This window comes from Amphibalanus amphitrite, unplaced genomic scaffold (assembly GCF_019059575.1).
Source record: "Amphibalanus amphitrite isolate SeventyFive unplaced genomic scaffold, NRLGWU_Aamphi_draft 001160F_arrow, whole genome shotgun sequence".
In the NCBI taxonomy this organism is placed as follows: Eukaryota; Metazoa; Arthropoda; class Thecostraca; order Balanomorpha; family Balanidae; genus Amphibalanus; species Amphibalanus amphitrite.
In genome coordinates, this window is record NW_024882654.1 from 71109 (window position 1) to 90584 (window position 19476).

The 19476-nt window shown below is 47.7% G+C and overlaps 2 protein-coding genes across 4 annotated transcripts; one reads left to right on the forward strand and one right to left on the reverse strand.

Annotated features, from left to right (window-relative positions):
• Positions 1-867: 867 nt before the first annotated feature.
• Positions 868-15508, reverse strand: LOC122370684. 2 transcript variants are annotated; one of them, XM_043346507.1, is made up of 11 exons: positions 15284-15508; positions 12664-12766; positions 9453-9548; positions 8956-9041; positions 5472-5552; positions 5161-5250; positions 4849-4947; positions 4407-4545; positions 3790-4098; positions 3209-3290; positions 868-2885 (listed from the first exon to the last, which is right to left on the reverse strand). In XM_043346507.1, the coding sequence occupies exons 2-11, from the start codon at positions 12749-12751 to the stop codon at positions 1172-1174; spliced, it is 2784 nt and encodes a 927-aa protein (XP_043202442.1). In that variant the 5' UTR covers positions 12752-12766; positions 15284-15508; the 3' UTR covers positions 868-1171. The 2 variants fall into 2 exon arrangements, with proteins under 2 accessions (XP_043202442.1, XP_043202440.1); XM_043346505.1 differs by having other exon boundaries at positions 8956-9044; positions 15284-15493.
• A 445-nt stretch (positions 15509-15953) lies between these two features.
• On the forward strand, positions 15954-18784 carry LOC122370686 (sepiapterin reductase-like). Of its 2 annotated transcripts, none has more exons than XM_043346509.1 (3): positions 15954-15983; positions 16761-16952; positions 17191-18784. In XM_043346509.1, exon 3 carries the CDS (start codon positions 17461-17463, stop codon positions 18250-18252), a length of 792 nt encoding a protein of 263 aa, XP_043202444.1. In that variant the 5' UTR covers positions 15954-15983; positions 16761-16952; positions 17191-17460; the 3' UTR covers positions 18253-18784. The 2 variants fall into 2 exon arrangements, with proteins under 2 accessions (XP_043202444.1, XP_043202443.1); XM_043346508.1 differs by having other exon boundaries at positions 15969-16032.
• The last annotated feature ends 692 nt before the right edge of the window (positions 18785-19476 follow it).

A 19476-nucleotide genomic window follows, 5' to 3' on the forward strand; every position in this document is an offset into this window, starting at 1 on the left:
TCGGTCACCAAACAACCAAATGCTGTGCGATGCGCGATTAAATACAGTCCACACCATGAAAGGAGATTCGAACGAAAGCGTCGCCAACAGGCCTGTCACCTGAAACTTTTACATGCGCAGAAAAATGTATGGTGAGGTGTTCTAAAACTTGCAAGGGGTTCAAGCTCTCCTCAGCAGGGCGCGAGTTAACCCGCACCCCTTTGGGCTATTGACGGACACTGCCACCCACTGGGGAGGGGTCGTCCCCCCACAACCACCAAAGATATTGGAAATTTACCGACCGATTTTCAAAATTACCGGGTAACTACCATGTCACCAAGTTTCATTGACCTAGGTGCAACGATGACGTCACAGGTCAGGCCAAAGGTCGCATTGTTCAACGTTTACGGACTTCTAAGGAATGCGTTATAATATCGCCTGTTATCGAAAATCATCCATAGGGCGTTGCTGCGGCTGCCTAATGTTACTAAATAAGGTCACTGATACCACGTCACCACTCCACTTCAGTCGGTGAAGCAGTAATGAAAACTGCCTATTTAACGCCCATCGTACACATTATAGGGTATTGAAGCTCAGGAACCTCCGCTATTACAACCAGAGATCCCCATTATGGCGAGAAAAGAAAACGTTACTCATCTGCATATTGGAACAAGCACGACCTAAATTATCTGAATGAGCCGCGTTTCATAAGTGTCTTCACTGAGGATAGGCATTTCCCTGCTACACTCGGACGCGAATAGACCTTAAAGCGGTAATGTTGACACCAAACCACGGCCACAGAGTTCGTTAGTTACCCACCGAACAATGCTTCCTACACAACAATACAATGGGCTGAGTCCAGCACGATGATGTCATACATTAGGTATATCTCGGGTGCTGACTTTTATTATAAAAGAGCACAAAAGCAGTAAGCCCGGTAGCTCGAAAAAAAAAAAAACAAGAAAGAAATCACTCAACACGCAGGCGCTCATAAACAACAATGTCACGGCACTTATTTGTACATGTCCCTATAAACAATGCCGATTGTAGAATGAATTCTGATGACATATCCAGATTGCATATATGTACAACTAATGTATGAACTGTGACTGTCCAGGCAATGAATGAAGCGATTCTAGATGTTTATATATCTTGATGAAAAATATGAGCCAGTTTCCAATCCCGCTCAGAATCAGTAGCGTGCACGTTTGGTGGACGGTTCCCCTGAAGGCGACTCTCCAATGGCGATGTCCCCTGCACTGCCCGAACTGTGCGGTCCGATAAACCCGGCGACCTCTCCATCCACCCGCTCGACGGTCGCCGGCTCCCCAGAGTCTTCCTCAATTAACTGAATCATTATGTCCGTCGGCTCGGAGTCGTCGGCGTCACCGTGAAACTGACGCACAGACACCGTCGACACCGTGGCTTGCCCGTCGCTGCCGACAGGGCGGAGCCGGACCGCGCGCACTGTGGTCGGCTTCCGTTCGGCGATGACCCGAGGCTTAGGCGGCCGCTCGACGGGCGCCTCCTCGCCCTCGCCCGCAGCGCTGTCAACCACCTCCACCGTCTGCTCCTCGGGACCCTCCAGCACCAGGCGCAGCTCCGAGCCGGGCTCCGCCTCCACGTCCCCGGCATCCTCGACGATGTCCCCCTCCAGCGCCTTGGTGCGCACCAGCTCGAAAAACGTGTCAGCCACGGGGCGCGGCCGGCCAGTGGCCACCACCGCACGCACGTCGGCCATCGTCGGCAGGGGCACCTTCAGTCCGCGGCGCACAAAGTTGAACGCCTCTTGGTTGCACAGCCAGCGTAGCGCCATGGCCTGCTCGTAGTCCTGTGTGCCCCAGGGAACGGGCTCGTCGGGGTTCTCCAGTGCGGCCAGCTGGGCCGACGTGAACACAGAATGGAGCGCACCACGCAGCCGCTGCAGCTCGCTGTCCTGCCCGGCGCGAGTGCGCTCCAGCTCCTCACGTAACTCCCGCTCATTGTCCGCGTGCCGCGCGGCCGCCTCTAAAGCATCAGCGCGCAGACCAGTCTCGACGGCGGCCCGGCGCATCAGCCGTGCGCGCAGCGACAACACCTCCATCTTGAGGCTGAAGATGGTGTCAGTGGCATCATCAAGGTCGGTGGGTGCTGTCAGTAGCTCGAGCTCCGGGAACACGCCGTCCGGCAGCTGGTCGACGTCGGTCGGGTCGGCGCGGAGCACCGCCAGCGGCGGCGGATTGTCATCCACCTCAGGTACGTCTTCCAGCGGCATGCCGACTAGAGGCGCGTCCACACCACCCCCCGGCGCCGGTGCCAGCTTGGGAAACTGCTGCAGACGAGCCTCCGCCAGACGCGTCAGCTGCATGTCCAGCCGCTTACGAAGACCCTTCATCAGCTTGGCTCGCCGTAGCAGCTTCTTGTAGCGTTTGCCGTGGCCGGGACGCGGCGGAGGCGGCAGCGGGCGGCCGAACAATCCCCGGCGAGGTTTCGGCTTCGGCTCCGGCTCCGGCTCCGGCTCTGGTTCTGGAGGCGGGGGCGGCGACAGAGGCGGACACTTGGACTTAGGGCCCGGCCTTCGCCGCAGCGTTTCCAAACGGGCTGGATCCGGCGCTTCCCCCGGCTTCGCGTCCGTCTTATTCGGTCCATCGCCGTTATCACCAGCGCCCTCTCCTGGGCCGCCGGTGTCGCCGCCAGGGCCCGGCACGACATCCGTGCTGGGGCCGTCACCTCCGCCGGACTCTGCAACCACAGACGGATCGCCCTCGGCGGCCGAACCCTCAGGTGGTACGGCGTCGGAGTCAGCCTTCTCAGCAGTGACGGAAGCCACAGGGAGTCCCGTCCCCGAGTCGCCGTTCTGCATCCCGTCTCCGCTGTTGGTCTCGGTGGGAACCGGGGGCGGTTCGTCACCGTCCGTGGGCTCAGGCCTGCACAGGGGAGAGGCAGGTCCCAATGTAAAGAGGAATGATTTGGACAGAGTCGTAATTCGTATCACGCCCTGCCCGTGTGCTTATCTATCTCCTTTCTCCATGTTTCTAAGCGATGCTGGATTAGCAATTTCATAGATAACATGAATGATTCATTTTACCTGACAATCTTAAGTCAAATGTGCCTCGTTTCTGTCAACGTCATTGCGTTGCCGGGTGAATATGAAAGTTTTAAGTTAGCAAATGCATGTCCGAATGACCAATGACCAACTAATGCATGCCAAAGACTAATGGCCGTCAGCGCGCACGACTGAAAAACTCACATGGCAGGTACTTCATCCACATGGCTGATTTTAAACGGCCTGTTCTTTCTCTTCCTCCGGGGATCGGGGCGAATCCAGTTGTCTGAAACAGAAATAAGCACATTGAAATACCAAGTCCGCTCGATACATGCATCTGTTTCATCTACCCTGTAGTCTATAACGCGACCACTTTCTTTGTCGGCAGACAATTCCCAACGGACGAAAATAGAAAGCGTTTTAAGTGTTCACATCGAGATCCCACAAACGATCTTCTTGTAAGACGGACACTCAGCATTGAGCTAATGAGGCGGGCAAATTCATTCTAATTGAGATGTTTGCTCTGTAACGATATTGTAGCACTGCTCCGATGACGCCAAGAGCGATCAGTTTACGAGCTCGTAATGCATTTAGCTAAGTTAGTTCGCTAGGGCATTTAGCACTCCAGCTCGTAGTGCATTTAGCTAGTTATCCTAATCGGCCAGAAGAAGAGCATGTGCACTACACACTTCGACATCAAACACGATAATACGAGCCTTTTCAGTGGTACGAACCCCATGCCCTCTCCCGTCTACCACCGCCCATATATAGCCACAGTCACTCACCGGGTGCGTTCTCGGGTTTCAGTCCCGGCAGTTCCACGTCGCCGATGGCGTGTCCGTAGTGGAACGGGTGCACCACCACGCGCACGCCCCCAGTCTCAGGGAACTTGCACATCATGGTGGCCGTGCAGTTGAAGCCCATTTTGATGGTGCGGTGTCGGCGCGGCCGGCGCTGGCGGAGCTCGTCTGGCACCGGTTTATAGCGGCCCGAGCGGACGCACATGTAGCGACGGTGGCCGTGCCGGCGGCCGTAGCCGATCTTATAGACAGAGTGGGTGTCCAGCTCGAACTGGGCCTTCCAGCGCATAAACTCTAAAGGAGAGCGGGTGAATAGAGACAGCGCTCGGAGATAGCATCTCGCTATACGTACGGCTTATCAAAGGGTGCCACCAGTTTGGTAACAATCGCAACTACCGATGACAAATAAAGAATGCCAAATGAAACCTGGGCTAAATTATGTCGGAGACAACTGAGAAAGCATCGTACACAAAAGGCTCATCATAATCTTTCTGAAGAATTAACATTTCTCGAAAATTCGAATTACAAAGCCATCCACCCTATATTGGCAGCAACCAACAACGGCTTTCTAGGCACAGCCATGAGAAGGCACATCTACTCACCGTCCCAGGTGTCGAATTCCTCCTGAACGGTGTCGAGCGCAGCCACCAGGCCGTGTTCCGAGGCCAGGTGTCTCCTCAGGTCACTGATCCGCACGAAGCGGGCCGTGCACTGGACGCCGTTCACCATCTCGCGACAGTGCTGCGGGGCGAGGTCAGGGGATGGGGCGTCACTGGGTTGTCATATACAAAGAGATGAGGCGTTAGAGAGGCATCATACACAGGGGAAGGGGTAAGGGTAGGCACGCAGGGGTAAGAAGAGTCGCATACAGGGGTGGCGCGTATAAAAAATGAGGAGCATTTACATAGATTGCAGTCGAACTTTGCTTTGCGATTGTTAAGAGCATGCTTTCCAATTCGCATTGTATCTGACACGTTAGTATTCCTCTTAGAAATAAGCTCGGGCGGCTGCGGAGGGAGGCAGACAGGCCGCCGGGGGACCTACCTCGTTCCTTTTGGCGCCGGTGTAGTGTTCATACTCGGTGTGAGCAGCCAGGTCGTCCTGATCACGCGCCACGTACTCACACGACGCGCACTTGATCGCCTACAAGTCAGAGGTGTGGTCAAAGTCTAGGCGTATTTCGGATCAATGATATAACACCCCCGGCTGTAATTAACATCTTAAAATAACGATTGGTTCATCAGAGCATTGCCAATATAGGTGTCAAATGTCAAGCCATTAAGGAAAACGAAATACCAATTTACAATAAACATGTTGTCTTATGAAACAAAACAGCATAATGTGGGATCTTCTCACCTGAGCCGATGTCTGATGTTCAGCGAGGCAGTGTTCCTCCAGCTCAGTAGGGGAGTGCAAATATTTGTTGCAGATCTTGCAGCGCTTCCTCTACGGTAAAAAAAGGAAACAGTGCGCATCTTGTCAAATGCAGCAAAACAAATGTAACCACAAATAAACGATTTGATTATTAGCCAAAGTTGTGTGCTTGATGAAGGCCGTTGAAATTCTCTTGAAATCCTTAAGTTTATAATTTATAATCGTAAATTATTAATAAAAGTAAACACGAAATGATATGGGCCTACGTAGTGAGGTGAATTTGATAAACTTACCCGAGGATGGTTTTTGTGTTCGTGCAGTTTAGTGACGTTAGCAGTGCGCCCCAAGAAGTCGCATACCCGGCAGGGGAACACCTGAAGCAGAAAAGCGGTGAACATGTCATTCAGGTAAGGCGTACAATACCGATGGGCGGCGTTCAGTGTCAATATAACGCATGAAACGCAAGGGTGCAACCAGACATGTGCATGGATCCGAGAGCTGGATCTATGAATTATGATCTCAGTGGATCTCTCGACAAAATAGAGGGGTTGGATCTATGATCCGAGTGGATCTCTCGACAAAATTCAGGGGTTGGATCTATGATCCGAATAGATCTCTCGACAAAATTTAGGGGTCGGATCTATGATCTCTGTGGATCCAGCGCAGACATGTGCATGGATCCGAGAGCTGGATCTATGATCTCAGTGGATCTCTCGACAAAATAGAGGGGTTGGATCTATGATCCGAGTGGATCTCTCGACAAAATTCAGGGGTTGGATCTATGATCCGAATGGATCTCTCGACAAAATTTAGGGGTCGGATCTATGATCTCTGTGGATCCAGCGGGCAAAAATTTGTGGAGGACCTATGATCTGTATGGATCTCACGACAACATGTAGCCAATGAAACCCTTATCCTACATAATTGTACACCTTACAGTGCAATACAATTGAGAATTGTCACTTGTGGACATGGTTAAGACCAGTTGTAATCATTAGGTATCAGCATTAAATTTGAATTTAAATCAACAACATTTGTACTACATTTAAAATAAACCAAGAACATGCACATTGCTACTTTTTGTGACCAATTGTAACTTTTTCATGACAGCACTGATGACAATTTTATCAACAAGCTACAGCCACTTTAATTCAATGGACAAACAGTACAGACAGATGCAGTGGCAGCAGGGCACTGCAGATTTTCATTTTGGTCCCATTCTTTCCATGCAACGCCATAGGGCTAATGTTAAAATGCCTAAATCTATGGGGGGCACTGTACCCTGGTGCCACCCCCCCCCCCCCCCCTGTTCCGCCGCCTATGGACAGATGTTAGGAAATCAAATCTGGAAGCCAAATAGGTCAGTTTTGTTAAAAATAATCCAGCAATCCACTTCTGCCAGGTATGAAATCCCAATCCAGAATGTTCGTATGAGCTATTAGTATGTGCAACACAATTTCGATTTAGTAAGAATAGCAAACAACCTCTAATACTTTCCTAATAAAATTACAAGTTCAAAAATGGCATCAACTTCTGCAGATTACCTACTTTTGGCATCGTGCCATGTGTGGTGCCATGCTGTGCTTTCGTTATGAGAGAGCCCTGGGCCCTGATCGGCGGCCGGCTAGTACTCTTGCCCGCGCTCACATACGTGCACGTTACCCCGGCAACGGGCTATTGACCAATGAGAAGCGAGAAAAGTGTTACGTCACTGCGATTTTTCATATACCTGTGCCCCCGGACGTGACGTAGTGTGCTCGCGCGCGTGCAGGGTCTCTGCGATCGAAAAAGAGCGCTAGCAGCGCGCCACTCGACGCCGCAATCGTCAAAAGCGGCGTGTTAGTATGCTTTATTATGAATGGTGTGTGTAAAAGTGAGTTTTTATGTTGTTTATTTGGAGGAAATGGTTGGAATAAAATTAGTTATCTTTATTGCTGTTGGTTGGAGTTTTTATTCAAAAGATTTCGGTCTATAGCATTGATATTTACTGAAAATACCTTCGTTTGAATAAATTGCAGATATTTGGCAACTGAAGTGTTAGGTAAGCCTAAATCATACGTAAAAAGGTAAGAGACACCCTGATTATCATTTTAGAGACGGAAATATATGAATTTCCCTTATAAGACTCGCTCAATATGCTACTCCGCGATTTATGCCCCGAGGGTGTCCGAGGGTTCCCGTTAGTTTGTCGTTGGCGCTCGGCTCGCGCGCGAGCCGACGTCATCGCCCGTGACGTCGGCTCGCGGAATGCGTCATACCCTGCACACAAAATAGCCGGCTGCCGAACAGCGCTCTTGAGAGAGCCTCCCAAAAAAAAGACAAACGAAATTCACAGCTCACGTTTTGGTAATATTTTTTATTACGTCATTATCGTTTGACCAATGAAAAATCTTAATTTGACTAAAACCGTAATGGTAATGATTCCAAAAGATTCCCCGTAATAGGCCTTTCAACCTAATGACGTAAGATATTGTGATGCTTTTGAAAAGTGAATAAAATAAAGATGCAAGGCGCGACCCGGCTCAGGACCATATAATACCGTTTTAGCTTACGTTTACGTCATTAAATTCAACGCTACAAAGATGATATTCACAAACAATCGTATCGTAAAATTATGTGAGGTAGAAAAAAATGAACATTCTTTTGAAAAAAAAAATCCAGCCTTTTGAATTTCCAGTTTGATTTTTGATTTATTTTCATTATACTCGAAGGTAGAACGCTTAGCTCATTTGTTATTTGAAATGACGTCACGAGTTCTATTTAGATACTGAATAATCATTTTACGGTAAATATCCAAGGCCCTTACAATTGATATTTCGCTTCCCATCGCTTCCGCAGAATATTTTTATACTTTTGTTTATATCTCAGTTTATTTTATCAAATATTTCTTTCAATAGATTGAAATATCTTTACCCAACCAAGCCACATGTGTCAGTATCATCTTTTATTGTTTATCAATCAATTGTGTTAGCTGGAAACTGGAAAGCCATGGTTGTCTAATGCAAGATTGTCTTATCAATATCATTATGTAGATTCTAACATGAATTGTGATGTGGTAGGTACCTAGAAATGTATTGTTCATTAGTCATTACTTTGACTTACCTCTATGTTAATTGTTAATGCAAACTTTTCTGTTGGTAACAATCTTCATGTCACTCAATTCTCTCAAGTTGTGACCGTCATGAGCCTCCTTTAATTTGTATTCTGTATAATGTAACTGGATGCCTTTACTAATAAGGCCTTTGTACATATAAGATTGTTTCTAACCATACTTTGGTATTCATAACTTCTTATGAAAGAAAGTTGTTAACATTTTGAGCACCTATGAGCTATGATCCCAATGGATCTCACGACAAAACTGGGGAGCCGGATCTATGATCCGAGTGGATCTAGCGACAAAATTGAAGGGTCAGATCTATGATCCCAGTAGATCTCTCGACAAAATTGAGGGGTTGGATCTATGATCTGAATGGATCTCGGATCGGGATCCATGGGATCGGATCTCAGATCCATTTTTCCGGATCCAAGCACATGTCTGGGTCCAACATCAGCAATGCGCTGACTCAGTTGCTGTAACTATAATATACTTATAGATGTATATATGTATAGATATAGAAATATCATTATTCAGCCACGATCCCTTTCCTAGTCAGTCTTCCTACTAAAAGGCCCAACAATCGATGCGATAAGATGAAAGGCCCAACAAGCGATGTGATAACAGGGATGTTTCCAAACAGACCATGGGGCGAGCAATACCCGGCGCACCCTGCAACCTACCTTGATCTCTCTCTGCTTGTCCTCTGACCCCACCAGGAGAGTAGCCGTGGGACGGGTCCATGGAGGGCCGCCGCCGGCACCCTTATCTGCTGAGACAGGGGCAGACGCGGACGTATACTCGTCAATGACGGTCAACAGCAGATACCGAAAATAGACGAGCAATCTGCCGAGCTGCTAGTGAGGCAGGATAAACATGGAGCAAGCATACCTAAACTGAGTCGTGAACGGATTTAACGTGAGCTCTGAAAAAAATCATGTGAGAAAATTCAGCCGACTGACAATTATACGGCAGCATATGCCCTCCTGGGAAAATACTAGACTAGAGTATATGCCATCATCTAAAAAAGCAATATTCGTTTGGTTAATTTGACAGGAAATACTAGCATTTGACAGTACCTTTACTAGCAAATAGAGGGTAGAGTCGCGAGCCGCATGAATGTTTACTTCCTATGCTTTGCATACAACACTAAGAGGATGCTTGATAACGTCGCACTTACCCGACTTTGCCGCTTTAGCCTGCAGTTTGAGCAGCCGCCGTCTGTCATCCGGTGTGACCTTTGGCTTGGGTATCGGCTCCGAGAGCAGCTTCGCCACTGAAAACGGCATACCCAATGATATCAAATAACCAAGAGTGACGCTTAGAGACGTAAAATGTCAAACTTTGCTTTTGCTATTGAAAAAAACTAGCCTAGGTGACAGTCAAAAAGTAATCTTGATAGTTGGATCGAACTATACTAGATATTACAAGGGAACGTCATGCAATGGCGTGTGACAGCAATACTGGTCGGCTGCTTCGCTACTACCTTTCCTTTTGGCATCGTTCTTCCTATGATAAGTGATGGTGGTGTTTAGATGATTTCCCACCTTCCAATGATTTCCCATTTTATTTTTCCTAGGATAAGAAGCTTCTGTTTTTACCTAATATCGCAAAAATATTCAAAAATGGGCCCGAAATAGTGCTTTTTTCGCCTAAAAGTTAATCGGTTTTCCGGTATGTATAACAACTGTAGTGGGCTGACCTGCAAACAGGCGTCGGCAGCAATCGCGAATGCGGCGCACATGTGACAATAAGCAAATGTCATTATAGAGTTACGACGTACGGGAATGAGTTATCAGCTGTTTAATCGTAGACAACACAATGTCGAACTTAAACTGTAAGCCTGTATTGGTATTGTTTCTTTAATTTGGCTGTCGAACATTAATTGATGGTTTGAAATATGATTTTATGAAAAATAGTTGATATGAAACAGCCGTCTCTTAACTTATGAACCCATCTCACCACACGAAAGTGGCAGAAATTACAATGATCAGCTGACGCTTTTTTTGCCGCAGTCAGAGCGCGCGGCCCGACGCACCACCACCGCACCACAAAGTATGAGCAGAAGCCACCTAACAGGCATGTTCGAAACCGCAGGAGATGATGATGTACGGGTTTATCGAAACTTGATTGGATGAGCCTTAGGGTTGTTCAAAAAAACCGAATTTTGGAAAAGTATACGGGCTCATGGCTCATGTGGTGCGGTATTCTTTTCTGAGTCCATTCATGCCCTTTTTTCTGAAAAGTATTAACTGTTAGGGGCTCCTCAAACGGCTTAAAGAGGACCATGTTACGCCCGCCGACCGGCCGGTGTCAATAAGGGCGAGAATTCGACGCCGCCCGCCGGCGGCAGCGCCTTATCGGCACCGCGCGGCACGACATCTGCCGGGCGGCCGGCCGGGCGGTGGGAAGTTTTAAGTGCGTGGTCTTTATCACGCGATCGGGGTGCGCTATCCCATGTTTTCGGGGCGGAAAGTTTCAGTGCAGCATCGGTGCGTCTGCCACCGGGTGGTCTGTGTCGATGGTACAGCAAATAAGTCAAACAGAGCTAGAAAAGAGTGAGTGATTCTGGGTAGTTGCCTCGAAGCAATCCTTTTTAAGAATACAGCTGCCTTCTTAACGTACCGTATCACTTGTTAATTCTTCAAAAAGCAAACTCTGAGCAATAACACACCTCTTTGCATTGCTGTTGACAATTTACGCTAGTTTTGGACGGTAGCTCGCACCCCCAATATGCTGCCGCGCAACTTTATTCCAACGGCGAAACGGCAACTTCGCGAGAATCGAAAATTCACGATATGCGTACAGCAGGGGCTGACAATGCAGTATGCACAAGGACATAATTTAGAGGAGACCCGACAGTCATCGGCCCAAGTTTGGAGGTGGCTTTGACGAGCACAGGCGTCACCAATGTCATTATTCAGATACGTTTATATCAGATGCTGGGGCAACAGAATCGACGCCAGGGTTTAACTTAGATTAGCAGGTCGAAAGAAAACATAACATGTCTGGGAATGACAGGGTGGCCACCCTGACAGTGTGACGAAGTGAGACATGAATAGAGATATTAGCCGGAGTACCTACTCATATAAATCAAGCGCCGTTTATCCAATCCTTCGAGTATAAGCGACGCCGGTAGTCCGGCCAGGGCGGCCGTGCCCACCGATGCCGATCGAGACCCGAATCCAGACCCGGCATAGAACACAGCTCTGCCCTGACGTGACACATTACCCCGGTGTGTCACTCATGACGGATAGACCAATGCAGGAGCCTTGCCAGCTCCTGTTGTACCTACTTCGTTAGATTTTCAATTCTCGCTAAGTTGCCGTTTCGTCGTTGGAATAGAGTTACGCGGCAGCATATTGGGGCTGCGAGCCACCGTCCAAAAGCAGCTTGAATTGTCAACAGCAATGCAAAGAAGTCTGTTATTGCTCAGAGCTTGCTTTTTGAAGAATTAACAAGTGATACAGTACGTTAAGAAGGCAGCTGTATTATTGAAACGGATTGTTTCGAGGCAACTACCCAGAATCATTCAGTCTTTTCTGAGCTCTGCTTGAGTTATTTTCTGTACCATCGACACAAACCACCGTGGCAGACGCATCGATGCTGCACTGAAGTTTTCCGCCCCGAAAACATGGGATAGCTCACCCCGATCGCGTGATAAAGACCACCCACTGATAACTTCCCACCGCCCGGCCGGCCGCCCGGCAGGTGTCGTGCCGCGCGGTGCCGATAAGGCGCTGCCGCCTGTGCGCGGCGTCGAATTCTCGCCCTTATTGATACCGGCCGGTCGGCGGGCGTAACATGGTCCTCTTTAAGCCGTTTGAGGAGCCCCTAACAGTTAATACTTTTCAGAAAAAAGGGCTTCATTGGACTCAGAAAAGAATACCGCACCACATGAGCCATGAGCCCGTATACTTTTCCAAAATTCGGTTTTTTTGAACAACCCTAATGAGCCTATCGGTAATAGCGATTTTAGTGTGTGCATTTATTGTTCATAGTGGTGTGAAATGTGGTTGGGGTACGACCGACAACCCGTCGGGGCGAATTTCGCACTGGGGTACTCAAAATTTGAAGAATTTAAGACGTTTCCATGAGTTTTGAAGGTATGGATAAGTTCTAAAAATCCGGTTCTCCTTATCCGGGGCATCAACTCTATATGGTCCAGGAAAGCTGGCACACTACCTTTCAAGGGCGCCCGGTAAATCCACCGATAAATGCATAGTTCCACCCATGGCCGCACGGGCGGCGCTTGTGTCCCCGCCCGGCCACTGGATGCTTTTGTCCGTGAATACATGACGTTATATGCATTGTGTTTGCGCCTTTTCAACCAAACGCCTATCATCGACGCCATTTTCGCATTTATGGCCGGTAACGCGGGAGTCACTGACCATTCTGTCTCGGCTTGGCTTGTAGACGAGACGACTTCCGGACGTTGCCGTCGTCCTCGGCCGGCGTAGAGTCCATGACGCCACTCATCTCGCTTCACGTTCGCTGTAAGAAACGCTCCGTCAAATTACAGACAAATAACAAACAGTATCCATGAGACATGCATGTCAACCAAAAATGCACAATAAATGTTCCGTTTGCCCGGGTGGGGGGTGGGACATTTTTTGGCCACACCTGCCAATTTTTATGCTTGTAAAGAAAACCGCAGTGCGCAGCATTGCAAAACTTCGTATAGGTTATATGATTCATGAATTTTGCATCATATCATGTGACATACATCAAATTTTTGAGCCCAGGTCACATATGGCCACATTGGCCAAGTCAATAGGTCAAGTTAAGTTACCGTGCCTCCAAGAAAGCTTAATGATTCAGTCATTCTTGCAGCTTACATCCCAGAAGTTTGAAACTCAGGCATTTGGTGATTGTATGAGGGAATCAGTACCAACAAATTGTATACCTTAGAATTTTGATATCGGTAATCTAAGGTCAGGTCAATTTTGTGACCTCTCCAGTCCAGGGGTGGACAAATGTGCCGAGTTGGGGTAGCACGAGTCTTCCCAATTCCACGCCGGCTGTGCCGGCTTGGCTTTGGAGCCGCACCAGACGGCGGAGGTCAAGGTCACTGCCAGGGCGGCGGTGGATTTGCTGCGTCCGTGCAACCCCAACTCGGCGTATTTCTCCACCCCTGCTCCAGTCTCCATTATGCCTATGTCAATGAGAGAAAATTGAAATGTTTTCCTTTTGGACATAAGCAAGCACCCTCAAACATCAAGACACAGGTGGACATGACACAGTGAATTGGAAAATTGCACCTGTGCTGTGACCCCTTTTATGCCCTTGAGGTCATCTCAGGTCATAAACCCTCTCTAACAATTTTTTACAATACCTTTAGATAGACACATGCTAGCTAGAGCACTGAAAACACTATGAATGTGTTCAGATAAATGATACAAAATGAATTATATAGGTAAAACATGACCTTTTCTATGACCTTGACCCTAAGTCATTTTAAGTCTACCCTTTCAGGTCAACTTATGAATGTGTTCAGATAAATGATACAAAATGAATTATATAGGTAAAACATGACCTTTTCTATGACCTTGACCCTAAGTCATTTTAAGTCTACCCTTTCAGGTCAACTTATAGTTCATTTGCCGCGTCTCGACAGAAACATGATGCCACTAAAACCAGCGTAACATTACATTATACATACACTACTTTCATTCTCGATTTCATCTGTATCTTGTTGTCAAGATATTGATATGGCATGACGTCTATTGATATTACCAGTCTGCAAAACGTGGCAGGGTTCGACGAGATCTCGTCGGGGCAGACACAGTGGGGCGGGGGCAGATATCGGGGCAGCTTTTGAGAAATCGGGGCAGAGTTCGGCAATTCCGGGGCAGACCGTTTGCAGTCGGGGCGGACCGGGGCGGGGTGCACGCTACCGGTGGAAAATAATAAAGAAGCAGAGTATTGTTGAAACGCGCGAGAAAAAGTGAGCTGCGCCACAAACGTCGCTGAAGCGCAGAAATTGTCATTTGTAACTGTTACCATATTCGAGTTTTCCCTTCATCGGGGCTATGAATGTTTTACGCGCCGTGTTTCGTATTAGCAACCAAGGAAAGGCGCTACCCGGAGATACTCCTTTCTAGCCTCACCAAACCAAATCAAACCAAACCGAACCAGACCAAACCTGACCTAATCGAACACTCGTAAATGTGCTGTATAGCCCTCACGATGATTGCCGTCCCCGTCCGGCCAAATGATATCCACATTTCCACTTAGAAACGAACGCGTGCTAAAACGCTTAACTGACCGGCTGCGAACCCGCGACCTACAGATTAAGAGACGAGCGTACTCTGCACACTTAAAACTAAGCCACCAATTAGCTGATCATCGCCGAGACGAGGTGTAATATCAGTTTTTCAATGATGCATTGGGGTATTGTCCGAGAAGCGCCTCTCTTCGGTTGCAAAAACGAAATGCGCCCCTCGCTGCCGATTGATTCGACGTTGCCATGGCAACATGAGGCAGTTTTGCACCCCAACTGCGTCATCACCACATTTTAACCGGAACACTAGCCTCTCTATATAATATAACCTTGACCAATGATCAGATCCTTTCGTTTAAAAATTGTTCGAGTCTCATTACCGCGACCGACTTAAATTTGCGCGGGTGATGTATTGATATGAAGTTTTTATGCTATATACAGTACATTTAGGGCATAATCTAACCTGCCCCAATTAGATGCCCCATTTGGGGCAGAAATTCGACTGCCCGGGAGGCTAACTGCCCCATTTGGGGCAGGATTCCGGCTGCCCCAAACACCTCGTCGAGCTGGCTGCCACGTTTTGCAGACTGGTTGATATACAGTAGCGCAAAATGAGCCAGGCTCTATTATCAGCAGGGTTCGAGCAGGAGTTATAAAATAATGGATTGAGATGCACATTGCAGGACTGGTAAAAATAAAAATATGAAAGCTCACCCTTGTCCCTTGGCCATTCTGATTCAGGCCTTTAACTTCAGAAATACTCTTAATGTACCTACCCAATAACCTACCTTTTGTGCATCAACCATTCAGATAAGTTAAATGCAGTAGAATTATGAAAACCTAAAAAAGACAGGCATACACCAAACACCCACTAACTCTTCGCACTAGTCACAATTTTACTTTTTCAAATCCAAGGCCATCTATAGAAAATTGAATTTCAAATGAAAATTGAAGTTCAAATCTATCATTCAGAATCGGTGCGCGCCACAACTGTAATCAATTGCGCCATTTTACAAATAACGCTTTTCAGCACTACAACGCCGCCATGAAATGATGACACGCAGTTTCAGTTTCTGAACAAAGACTAGTATGATGGTAGTTAACCATGAAAAATTAGAGGTATACTTTCAATTTCTATTTGTTTTTTTAATGATTACATTTCATGAACCATATCACATTTTAATTCATTAAAATATTGTCGCCGCAGTTCTTTGATCAAAGAAAATGAAACATTCACTCTATACTTGTCTATGCACTCTATTATAACAACTAATAATATTCAAAAAAGTTACTTCATATCTAAAACATGCTATTAGACAACTGAACTTGATTAGCTTCATTTGGATATGACAATAAATGGTGGCATCAGATTATTTTGATATATTTGCATCAAAATAGCCGATATTAATTTCAAGGACCTTGAAAAGGACATTTGAGGCAGAAACAGCGCAGAAGTTTTGTAAAGGGTGAGAAGAGGAGAAGGTGTAGGTGTGTCATTTAGAGTTATTTTATTCAGAACATTTCTGTTCAACATTAGGCATGTTCCTTCTTGAAACACTGGCTTATTTTTAGATGCTTGGTGGTTAGGAAATGGTCTACATTTATGCCCAAATATGGTCATGAAGAATCAATTTTTTGATGCCTCCATTTGTATTCCAGAACAGCCTTGTTTGCCCAACTGATATTCCGCTTCCATATTCCGGAAGGGTGGTCTCAGTTAGGTACCAGACAGAGACTTTTTGCCACAATGTTAAGTGACAAATCGCAATGGGTTGGGGTGGGCTGATTGCTGAAACTTGAAAGGCTGAAACAGACTGCACTGCTTAAATTCTAGAATTACTGCCATAGTCAAGAAATCTGTATTTGGGATATAAAAATTGCCTTTCACTGCCAGCTGGAAAACAAAATGTTGCTGCTGTCATGACATGGCTACCGTTGCCGTGATAGGCGGATTGTGCCGAAATTTTGGTGCAGCATCTGTTGTGACTCAGTGTGTGGAAATTTCGCATTCCTTCCCTACTTAATTGTATTTTTGCCCTTTCTTTCATGTTTATATATTACCTACAGGCTACATCTGAATGTTACTTTAATAATTTTATTTCATTTATCACTGTTAATACTATCACTTTTTTATTCTTTGGCTTAACTGGTTTTAAAGTAAAGAGTCATTTTCAACTCAAAAGTCAGGTTTTTATAGAAAATGCACACTCTTTTGACTGTAAATCCAGACGAAATATGCCTCTATTGTTAACTTTTAAAATGCAGGAAGTTACTGCAAGATGGATCCATGGCAACCGCAGATAGAATGCCCTGAATCAGTGGAAGGAACAAAATCAGTGTCTGAAAACAAATTTGATGACAGTTTTGTGGAGTTTAAAGCACTGGATAATGCTGGAGAGGAAGCAGCAGATCCTCACAAGAAGCTTGCAGATACAGATGCATATCTTAATAAGCTATGTGAGTATACAGGAGGATGTATCATATTATTTTGGCTCAATTTCTCTGTTTTATAATCTGCTCCTTTGTCCAAGCTGTTTCAGATTACCTACCCTGATTGTGATCACTGTCAGCTAAGTCATTGACCACACTGTTCCTAATTCCTATTCCTTTGACGTTCCTACTCATTATATCACCTCTTAATCAATATTGGCATCAGTGTCCACACAAACCACTAATTATTGACTTTTTCCGGCAGACGGGAGGCTTGGTCGTCTGCAGCAGGCCCCGTCTTCACAGCAGCTGGTGTCTGCGCTCCGTAGCGGTCGCGAGGACCAGCTGGCGCGGCTGCTGAGCTCCGATCCGGCGGAGAGAAGCGCCGAGGACCCCGTGCCGTCTGAGCCGGTGAGCGCCGGCTACCTGCAGCGCCGCCTTCTGCCGCACACCGTGCCACTCAGCAGCGACGAACTGCTGCAGCTACTGAAAGAGGACCAGCTGCAGCGTCAGGCCGCCGACCAGTAGCGGCGCGATGGCACCCACCCTGCAGCGCCGCACCCTGCTGCTGGTGACCGGCGCCAGCCGCGGCCTCGGCCGCGAGCTGGCCGTCAAACTGACCGCCCGGCTCGCCTCCGGCTCCGTGGTGGTGCTCACCGCCCGTAACGAGGCCGACCTGATGCGCACCGCCGAGATGATCGCGCTCACGGCGCCGCCCGACGTGCGGGTCGTGCCGCTGGCCTGCGACCTGGCCGTGGCCGACGACCATGACCTGGAGCGCATCGTCGGCGCCGGCCTGGAAAGCAACCCGTCGGTAGAAGCGGCCATGATCATTCACAACTCGGGCAGCGTGGGAGACGTGTCTCGCACGGCGCTGCAACACGACAGCGTGGCCAGTGCCGACTCGTACTTCCGACTGAACGTGGCGGCGGTGGTGGCGCTCAACGGCGTGTTCCTGCGACAGGTGGGTCAGCGCGCGGCGCACGTCACCGTCATCAACATCTCATCTCTGTGCGCGCTGCAGCCGTTCAAGTCGATGAGTCTGTACTGTGCCGGGAAGGCGGCTCGAGACATGTTCTTCCGCGTGCTGGCGGCCGAACACCCGGAGCTGCGCGTGCTCAACTACGCGCCCGGTCCGCTGGTGACTGATATGGCGCGCACAGTGGCCGACACGACGGCTGACCCCGACATCCAGAAGATGTTCCGCGAGGGGGTCGACGGCGGGTTTCTCACGTGCGCCACAACTGTAGAGCGACTGATCAATGCGCTAGAGAGCGACAAATTCGAATCGGGAAGCCATGTCGACTACTTCGACAAGGACGAATGAGACAACGATCAGGTAGGGCTGGCCTACCATGGTTGATAGTAGGGTGTATGATTTGGGTTCAAGTCGGGATATAGTCTCGTAGGACGTGAAATCTGGTCTATCTCAAGCAGTTGATCTTAGAGCCGCACAGTATTGGTTGACGGGATGGGACCAGCCTTGGGCAGTGCTAGTGGTTGTGGTTTTTTATATACGTTGTGCCATCTTTTTTTCATGCACCGGTGTTTGGGACCACTTTGTCGCCTGGTACCGAATGTGCGATCTCGCAAAGGTAACGTCACGTTATGTTTAATGGTACTTAGCACCTCGCATTATCGCCAAACATTTATTTCCGGAAATGAGTTCCCAAATGATACGAAACGTAGCTGATTCTGTCTATCTCTATACCTTTTTGTTATAATCATGCGTGAAAGGTGTAGGGAGGTGCATTTGCAAGTCAACGCGGTTTAGTTACTATATTTTATATATATTATCTATGAATTGTATCGCAGTATCGTATTGTAGCTTGGCAAAGACAATAAAGTCAACAATTGTTCGAAATCGTTTGAAGGGTTACGCAGGGTATACTGAATAAGTTTTTTTCAACTCTGCACGCTTCTTTTAAAAAATATTGCATGCGGACAGCCAGGTCATAGTGAAGAGCTCGTTACGGAAAATCGTGAACTTCTTCGTGCATTCACTTGTTTTGTGACAGCCTAAAAGATTAAGGTCATTTGCCTCTTGTCGCAATACGGGGCCGTATAGTGATCATGTTCCTTTCCCGCCGGATATCAATCACTACGTTTCCATGACACGTCTAAATCGATTTAGCGAAATTTCACGTTCGTTTTTCTCGGAAACTATTTACCTTATGCAAAAAATGAGCGTATATATGGTTTTAGCTAGCACCTAATCCCTATTCCTATATTTACATTTTTACATTATGCCTAAATGCTATGATGGAGCAAATCCATTTTTCAAAATCGTGCCATGGAAACGTAGCCAGTATACGATTGATATACGCTTAAGCTCAGAATCAGGACTTGTCAGGATCAGGATAGTGATAATGATCTTGGGGTCTTAGACCGCCCAAACTGCATTTTGCCATCGACGCTCATTGGCTTAGGACAGAGGGTTTGAGGGAGAGAGAGGAGAGAGAGAGAGAGAGAGAGAGAGAGGGGGGGGGGGTCGTTGCCGAATACCTACGCATCGCACTGTAAATTGGGTGGGTGTTTTCTGAGGCTGATG